The 9,800-nt window shown below is 29.4% G+C and overlaps 1 protein-coding gene across 1 annotated transcript; it reads right to left on the bottom strand.

Annotated features, from left to right (window-relative positions):
- Positions 1 to 1,647: 1,647 nt before the first annotated feature.
- On the bottom strand, positions 1,648 to 5,588 carry LOC103503904 (protein WALLS ARE THIN 1-like). The gene is made up of 6 exons (XM_008468292.3): positions 5,280 to 5,588; positions 5,098 to 5,160; positions 4,507 to 4,623; positions 3,982 to 4,399; positions 3,715 to 3,866; positions 1,648 to 2,167 (listed from the first exon to the last, which is right to left on the bottom strand). Exons 1-6 carry the CDS (start codon positions 5,507 to 5,509, stop codon positions 1,966 to 1,968), a joined length of 1,182 nt encoding a protein of 393 aa, XP_008466514.1. The 5' UTR covers positions 5,510 to 5,588; the 3' UTR covers positions 1,648 to 1,965.
- Between the last annotated feature and the right edge of the window lie 4,212 nt (positions 5,589 to 9,800).

A 9,800-nucleotide genomic window follows, 5' to 3' on the forward strand; every position in this document is an offset into this window, starting at 1 on the left:
CGTCGAGAATAAGGTGTTTTTTTAAATTAATTTGGCCTATTCCCGACGCCGTGTGGTCGACGCGTGTTTGATGTGTCGGGAAAAAGTGTATTTTCGACGCCATGTTCATAGCGTCGAGAATACACTTATTTCTGACGTTCTTTTTGCCGACGTCTTTGTTGGCATCAGGAAACCTCCGTTTTCTTGTAGTGATAGCATTATCAAAGAATCCAATTTTCCTTGGAAGAAGCAAGCATATTAGAATCAAATATCATTTTATCAGAGACTTGATTAAAGATCAAGAAGTGATAGTAAAATATTGCAAGACTCAAGATCAAGTGACAGATATTTTTACAAAGGCGCTCAAGTTTGACTTATTTGTTAAATTCTGAGGAAAACTTGGAGTTGCTCAAGTCTAAATTAAGGGAGGATGTTGAAATTAAATTAATCTAAATTTAATACATGAATTTGCATTTTTAAATATGCATGAATAGTTGAGATACATGGAATAGTTAATCACTAAATACATTAATATATGAAGAGTCACATGTATTGATATTTATTGTTGATGGCTTTTAATATATTTTTCTGCTAGTATAAATGTGTAAGGTTTCTCATTTGTATGTAAGAAAGAAAGTTTAAGAAATATTATTTAATTTCTTTCTTCTCGATTGTGTGAATAAGAGAACAATCTTCTTCTCTTGTTTTTTTGATTTGTATCGCAAGAACCTAGCTCGTTTCCAACAACTTGTGCTTAATACTATCATAGATTTCTTTTAATATTGTAATACTATATTCATATTACTCATTATGTTTATTAATTATTACATACCTAATCTGTCAACCAATCTAATCTCATGAAATGATGGTGTGAGCCCAACTTTGCATTATTATCTCCTACCAAACAAAGCTATATGTTAATTCCCTCTCCTTCTCTCTAGCTATTATATTATTATATGATTAATCTAAATGATGCTTTTTGAATCTCTTTTTTCTCAAAACAACATTTCCACTAGGGAGACAGCAACAATTCAGGAGAGCACGACCTGTTTCTTTTCTCTTCCTTTTCTTTTCTTTTCTTTTTCCTTTTTCCCTTTTCTCCAAACAACTCTAAAGCCAAGAAAAAAGTAAACCTTCCTACACATGGAAAAGTGATATTTTGGCTAAAAAGAAGATCCATTCTCAAAAAGATAATACAAACCCATCTCTCATTCCTAATTATAAATTTAATCACTCATTATTGAACTAATCACCTTCATTATATCATGGTTTAGATTGTCGGCCACAAGCTTTTCATTGTTATTTTTTTTTCATGCGTAAATCTAAACACAATCGACAAAGGTCCTATAGTGGTTTTAAGAGTAAGTATCAATACTAATTGAAGAAGAAAATTAAAGGCACGAATTTAAACATATGATCTTTAAACATATAACCTTATGCTTCAATATCTTGATAAATACTTAATCATCGGACATATGGACTTGTTTGAACTTTTTAAAATTTTCAAAATTTAGCTTAGATTTAGAAAATACTCCTAATAAATGTATACAAACAAATCATACAAAAGCAAAATAGTGGTATTCATAAAGTTATTATTAAACTAAAAGCAAAATTTGTTACTAAATAAGATCAAGATATTTAAAAAAAAAAAAAAAAAAAAAAGGTAGGTTTAGAGCCCACACAAACTGAAAGTGGCATTGATGATCAATACAAGTTCATCCCTCTTCACATATGAATCTCTCTTTCAACCCCCCTTAGCCATTCCCCTTTTCCCCAACCCATCTCTAATAAACAAAAGCCATTGAGAAAAAAGAAGGAAAAAAAATCAAAGTCAACAAAAGATGGCCAAAAGAAAAAGAAAATCTTAATACACACATAACCTTGTTTTTGTTTTTGTTTTTGTTTTTTTTTTCTCTTTTGGAAAGGTAAAAAAGAAGAAAGAAGAAGAAGAAGTGAGAGTTGAAACATTTATGAGTGTGGTGAATGTCAAACGTTGTCGTTTGAAGAATGGATGAGAAGTGGCTGAGTAATGGAGGAGGGCTTGATGATGTGTGGAGGTGTTCGATTGTTACCACTGTGGTCGGGAGCAGAGAGGATGGCAGCCTTCTCGAGTGCAAATTTTCTCTCTTCGCTTTTTCCCCAAAGAACGAAGTATAAACCGGCGATGATCAATACCGCTCCGATGATCCTGTGTACATCACCCACACATTAATTATGAACAATCATTTTCTTACCATCATATAATAAATAAAATAATAATACTGCTTTTTTTTTTTTTAATGAAGTAATTAATTGTAGATTAAAGTTGTTAGGTTTTACTTATTATTATTCTTTTTTAAATAAATAAATAAATATTTGAATATTTTAAAGTTGTGATCTGAAGGTCTAATTCACGACGCCACCTTTGTGAATTTGATACAATTAATTTGATTGATTTTGGGTGGTGAATTTTAACTCTACTCTGTGAGGATAAAATTTTGTAGCTGTTTTATTTATTGGATAATTTGTTTAGATAGATGATAATTATTAATCACATATTGAAATATTACATAGTTTTGGAAGTTTGTGTTTGGACTCATTTTTAAGAAAAAAAGTCAAATTAGATGAAGCAATTGACAAAGGCTTAGCAAGTTGCTTCATCTAATTAATTTGATTCTTCATTTGTAAACAGTCAAATTACAGGAAGCAATTGGTTGAGACAAATTAGATGAAGCGATTGCTTGAGGCCTGAAAAAAATTGCTTCTTCTAATTTGACTCTTCATTCATAAAAAGTCAAATTAGACGAAGCCATTGGTTGAGGCCTAAAACAATTCCTTCATTTAATATATATAAATTTTTTAATTTTTTAGCTTTAAAAATAAAGCTTATAAATATGAAGGAAGAGCCAAATTAAAGGAAGCAATTTTTTAGGCCACAGCACATTGATAATCAAGTATATACCTAGATTTTAATTTTTTAGCTTTTAAAACCAAAGCTTATAAATAATGACAATTTTCAAATATAGCAATCAAAATACAACAAAGTCTATCAACAATTAATTACGATAAATTAATATATGTATTTATGTAGATGATAGACAGATAGACATATATAATAGTTTATTTTAGTTTATTAGGCTCTACATACATAGATTTTGAAAGTTGTGTCACTTAAAACAATTTTTTTCCTGATTGAGTTGTTAAAGAAAACAAGTTGTTTTTGGCTATCAGTTATTTGGATTTTTGGTTTTAGTCTGTCTTATACAAATTGTATTTGTTTTCTGGCAATTTATTTCATATAAGTTTCAGCTCTCTTAAATAAGTATTTCAATTTTTTTGATTCTTTATGTATCCCATCGATCTCACGTATAATTATCCCTTTGTCTAATGTATATATTTTTTTAACTTTCACTTTGAATTTTGAAAACATTGGTTAGAAAAATAGATAACTTTTTTTAATATCCATTAAACTAAACTTTAGTTGACAAAAATAAATAGTAAACAATATTGACGTTAATAATTAAGTATAGTCTGAGAGTCTCAAACATTAAAGGGTTCAAAATAGCTGAAACGGGTATTTACGTAAATAGTCTTTCTTTAAAAAATTATCAAATTAAATGAAATCTTGAATTCATATTTATTTTGAGAGAAATGATTAAGTGATGGAAAGCAGGAAATGTAGGTAAAAAAAATGCATTTTTGAAGGAGAAAGGAAAGCAGAGGGTGAAGATTGAGTAAGAAAGGAAGGGGACCTACCCTCCCAAGAAGAACTGTTCACCCAAGGCGAAGGAAGCCATGACAGCGACAACCAATGTCTGAACTGGTTGATAAACCGCAACGAACACCGGCCCACCTCTTTGAATACACCATATCTGTACAGCAAAAGCAATTCCTGACGCTACCACTCCCTGCATTACACAAGTATTCCCACTCACTTTCCTATATACCAAACTAAACCATAAATGTATATATACATATATATTATTGTAACTCATCAACTTAAATTTTAAATTGCATACATACCGCATACAGGACGCTAAAAATTTCACCACCAGAGTGAAAGAGCCAAGCCTGAGCATCACGCTCGGCAATGGCAGCGATGATGACAAATTGGATTATTCCAAAGAAACAAGTGTAGGAAGTGACAGAGAGACGAGCTGGGTATTTTTTCAAGACGGGTGCTTGCAAAACAAGCCATCCAGACCAAGACAAACAATGACCGATCAAAAAGACGCAGCCAAGGGTCCAGCTTTTCCCGGTTGCGTCCCCAAGTGAAGCGAAAATGGGTGCGGTGGTGATGGGTGTAATTTGGAGTGAAGGAGTTGGGCTGTATATTGTTGGACCTTTGTAAAGAGTGATCACTGTGGCCCCAGCTACACAGCATATTGTTCCCAGCACTTTTGCTATACCATCTTTTCTGTTTAGTCTCACTTGTTCTATTCTGTGTAATCATATAAAATTAAAATTAACTTAAACGTACTCACCCAATAATGTCATTATTATTATTATTATTTTAAGTTCTGGATGTGTAAATTATAGATGTCTTGCCGGAGTAATGCAGCCATGAGGAATGTTATGGCCGGAACCGAGTTTTGTATTGCTGAAGCAAACGTCGGTGATGTGTTCTCCAAACCTAGCAAGTAGAATCCTTGGTTTGCCGTGATTCTGTTACATACAAAAGTTTAAAAGTTTAAAACTAAATATATACTAGTATTACTTAAATTTAATTATATCAATACTTCACCATTTTATATTGATATATTACTCTAAAACTCAAAGTTTCAAAAGATGGTAAATTTAAGTAAATCACTACTTAACGTATACATTGATAGAAGAAGTAAGTAAAAGTTTTCTTTCCAAAGTTTCTATATTGATAAAATAAATAGAAATAAGTTGATATATAAAGATATTCAGGTTGTATATATATAAAAACAACTAACTTAATGTTAAACCAGCATCGAGAGTATGCTCGATAATAAAAATTTGAAAGAGATAAAAGTACGTAGTTGATAGAACTATATTATTGATATATTTTGTCATTTTTACACGCTTAAAAACTGACTAAAAAGTACATTGATTATTGGAACTATATTATTGATTATTGAAATTATATTATAGCCATAAATTAGGAAGACATACCCAACAAGGGCAAGAAGGAAGAACTGAAGAAGAAAATTGAAAGAAATGGGAGGACGTTCCTTCCTGAGAGAACATAAAATAATGAGTACGGTTCCGTGAGAAATAAAGAAAGCAAAAAGAGATTTACATAATAAATGAATGAATTAGAAGAAGAAGAAAGGAAAAAGGAGTTGTAGAAGTACTTTTCGAGGAAATAGGCAAAGGGAAGGAGAAGGAAAAAGGCAATGATGTTCCTATAAACAAGGAACACAAGTTTACTAATGCCCATATTAAGGGCAGCTCTTGAGACAACGTGAAATCCAGCATAGCCGAATTGCAAGGCCAACATGGCGCCATGGAGTTGAAGTTTCTCAGGAATTGAACACCAAAATCTTGACGACCCAGAAACTGAGCCTCCTCCATGATCAGCCATTATTAATTAGATATGAATTTGATAAAGAAAAAGAATAAGGAAGGAAGAGAAGATGGGTTTTGTTTTGTTTTGTTTTGTGAAGAGATTTGGAAAGGAATTGGGAGATATAAATATAGGAGAATTGGAAGGAAAAGGGCAAAATGGAGAAATAATTAAGGGCCCCATTGGAAAGACCTAAAAAGACGTTGTGTCAACTGTTGGTAACTTTCAAATGTTTGAAAGTTGTCTCCCACATTCGTCCTCTCTCTCTTCCTTCTCTTAGCTCTGACTAGACAACCACATTCAATTACAACACTTCAAAATGGAGAGAGAAAAAGCTAGTGGAATAATCTTCCACAATTTTGACTTTAATCATTTCATTTTCTTTAAAAAAAACACACTCTCACACATTTTGGTTTAGGGTTATAAGTTGTTAAGAATTTGTATAAAACAATTTAGTCTTGGTTTTGTGTCACGACCAGTGGAATGTAAAGGATAAGACTAAAATAGTTACAATCACGTATGCAATGGTTAGATGAGAGTAAAAAACGAGCCAATGAAGAATATAAGAACGAAGAGATCAAAAAAGGAAAAGATGTTCGACTCTTATATGACTCAACATGCTCGTCTTGGCCTCAACAATAAAGAGATCAATCATTTATAAAGAGAAGAGATTTTTCATTTCAATCTAAGCGTATGCAATAAAATTTTCTCAAACATAATTTAGAATTTTTCTAGAGAAATTTATCATATGTATGATGGTTAAAAAAAGATTCGTCATGCTAGAATCTTAGAATGAAGTGTAACGAGTGAAATAATGAGAATGCTAAGGGGTGTCCACCTTTCTTACATAACCAAAATTTAATTACTTTTTTGCAAGTGAGAAAATAGAGAATCCTAATTGTAGAGATCAAATTGGTCTGACAACAAAGGGACTAAATGTATTTTTAAGTTACATATACTAAATTGTCTATAAAAAGAGAGGTTGGTACTTGTTCTTTTGAATTACAATGTAAAAAAGATTGATACTTCAGCTTCAATAATAATAATATATAAGTTGTATTAATTAAGGTAAAACTAAAAAACTAAATACACTTTTCATAAATAAAACCCTATATTTGTTTACATTTTTGTCGGTCAATTTGTAGAGGATTTCTATTCTCGTGTGAGAAAAAAGAAATGGAGAAAAACACTATTTTTGTATCATAATTGTAAAGTGGGGAGCAATGATTTCATGTAAAAATAAATGGACAATATTTTTTTTTTCGAAATTACATTACAAAAAAGAATTTAAAAAAAATAGTTCATACAACTTTTTTTTTTTATATAGCTAATATGACAAATATGATAAGTAATTAATTATATTAGACGACTATGAGAAGTCTATTAAAATACTATTAGAGGACTATATGCTATTAAATTTGATATTTTTGCAATTTAAAAAATGTAGTAACATGAACTTTACTATCATAAATTTTTTGTTTTTGTTATTTTTGCTATAAAAACAAAAATTTAAAAACTATTGTCTTTGGTTTTTAAATTTTGACTTGATTTTTAAAAATATTGGTATAGAATAGATTTAAAAAAAAAAACAGTTACAAATATAACAATTAGATTCAAAATATTAGAATATATAGCAACATTTTTTAACTACATGGCAAGAATATAGTAAGATCCATTTAAATTTGTCATCGATAGATCATGTTAAAAATATTAGTTTATCATTTATAAATTTTGTTATATTTGCATTTTTTTTCAAATGTTCTATACACTTGATTGGGCTCTTACATATATGACAATTATAGTATCATAAATTAGGCTCATAGCACATCATTTTTACATTTGCAAAAATAGCAAAATAGAAGTCTAGCCCACATTTTAAAAATATGAAATTACAAAGCCTACCCTTCAGTCATTTCATGCTTTTTTTCTTCCCTTCACATTTTTACTTTTCATCTTCCCCACAATTCAAGGTAATTACTGATACCAATATATACGATTGATACACCAATATATATTGTTGATACACTTGATTTGTTTCACTAATATATTGCTCATACACTTTTTTTACTCTCTAATATTTCGCTGATACATATTATTAGTTTGAAACACTTGATATATTGTTAATACACTTGCTCAACTGTTGATACGCTCAATCAATTAAATACACTTTATATATTATTGATACACTTCTTATGGTTTGCTGATACACTTGATAAACTTAATGCACTTGATGCACTAAGAATGATATACACTTTATATATCATTGATACACTTGTTATTGTTTGCTGATACACTTGAAAGATTTAATACACTTAATCACTTGCTAAACTTCATCGATACATATTATTAGTTTGAAACACTTGATATGTTGTTTATACATTTGCTCAACTATTGATATACTCAATCAATTAAATACACTTGATGCACTAAGAATGATACACTTATATATTGTTGATATACTTGTTATTGTTTTCTGATACACTTGATGATTTAATATAGTTAATCACTTTCTAGACTTCATTGATACATATTATTAGTTTGAAACATTTGATATGTTTTTGATACACTTGCTAAACTGTTGATGCACTAAGCAAGATACATTTTATGTATTATTCATACAGTTGTTATAGTATGCTTACAATCTTAAGAACATGTTGAACATCATTACTACCTATAGACAACAAATTAAAACTGAAAGTTTAATACATGACTAAACCTGAATTTCAGTATATATCAAGTTCACAAAAGAATCAAATAATGATATCACTTAATCAACCAAAACAAAATTTGTTTTGTAATCTACGTAGTAATGTTGCTCATCCCATTGGCCACTATGAAAAACAGTAACTGCAAGCTTAACTATAACTACAATGAATTGTAATAATTTTGGAAAAATAAAAAACACATAGTAAGTGTATTAGTCAACTAATACATATAATATAAGTACATCATACCACTAATGCAAATTAAAAAAAAAAAAAACAGAACCAAACGTAACTAAATAAAACCTAACTGATCTGCAAAGTCCATTTCGGTAAAAGATATGAAGAACAAATAAAAGAGATAAGGAAGAAAAAATCGTAGCCTTAATTTCAATAAATAATAAATATGAACAATTCATAGCAAGAAGAATAAGGATAATGATCAAACTCCCTTACCAATTTCAGACACCAAAATACGTACATAAGTATACGAAAGAATATCAGAGTTTTAAAAAGAGGAAAGAACTACATACATAATTCTTGTTTTTCCTAGAGAAAAAAAATGACGAGAATATGAGAAGAAGATGAGGAGAAGACGATAAAAAAAAGAAGCAGACGGAGAGGGAGAAATCTAAAAGAACGAAACATAAGAGAGAAGAGAAGGATGATGGAGAAGAGGGAGAAGAAGATGAAGAGAAGAGAAGTAGGGGAAGAGGAGAAATCGTGAAGAAGAACAGTGGAGAAGAGGAGAAGAAAATGAAGAAGGAAGGAGAACGATAAAAGAAAGAAACCGACGAGGAAGAGAAAAAAGTGGAGATTCAGATAAAAACAATTTTAGAATAATGAAAAAATTAAAACAAAAAATATAAATCATAATTAAAAGGTTGCTAAATTTGCAAAATTGAAAAGGTTCTTATATTGCTAAATTAGATTTTTATCGTGCCACCCAATACAATTTCTCCTTGATTATTATTCCTAAAATTGCTACTTATTATAATTATTCTTTTAAAAAATAGAAGTTAAAGAAGGTATACCATTGTTTATAGACTTACTGAATGCTTAAGCTGACTTAAGAAAAAAAATGTTTTAAAATTAAAACTCTTTTGATAAAAATTATTTAAAAGAACTCAAAAAAAGACTATTTTGAACGGTTGTCGAACACCTTATTTTTTTATACCAAAATAACTTACTTTTAGATTAAACAATTGATAATATATTTCAAATACGAAAACCAACTAAAATTCAAATGTCTATTAAATGAATCCTTGTGTATTAATCATGCTGTACGCGAATATATGTTTTTAGAGAAAAACTCAAGTGCAATCTAAACAATTTTTTGTAATTGTTTTTTTTTGTAAAAAAAAAAAAAATCAATCTCCTACATGACAATTGATAATTGAATAATTACAAATTGATGCAATTTTAAGAACACAAATAGAAAAAAAGTAAAAGAAGATTTATTCATTGAATAGGAGCAAATTAGAGGTGAAACTAAAGTGGATATTTTGTAGGTGTAATAATTTGAAATAAAAAGCAAGAGATTTATTTGAATAGAAAATATCGTTTTCCTCTTGGAAGATAAGTTTGGATACTTTAGATTAAATAAG

The sequence above is a fragment of the Cucumis melo genome, chromosome 4, assembly GCF_025177605.1.
Source record: "Cucumis melo cultivar AY chromosome 4, USDA_Cmelo_AY_1.0, whole genome shotgun sequence".
In the NCBI taxonomy this organism is placed as follows: Eukaryota; Viridiplantae; Streptophyta; class Magnoliopsida; order Cucurbitales; family Cucurbitaceae; genus Cucumis; species Cucumis melo.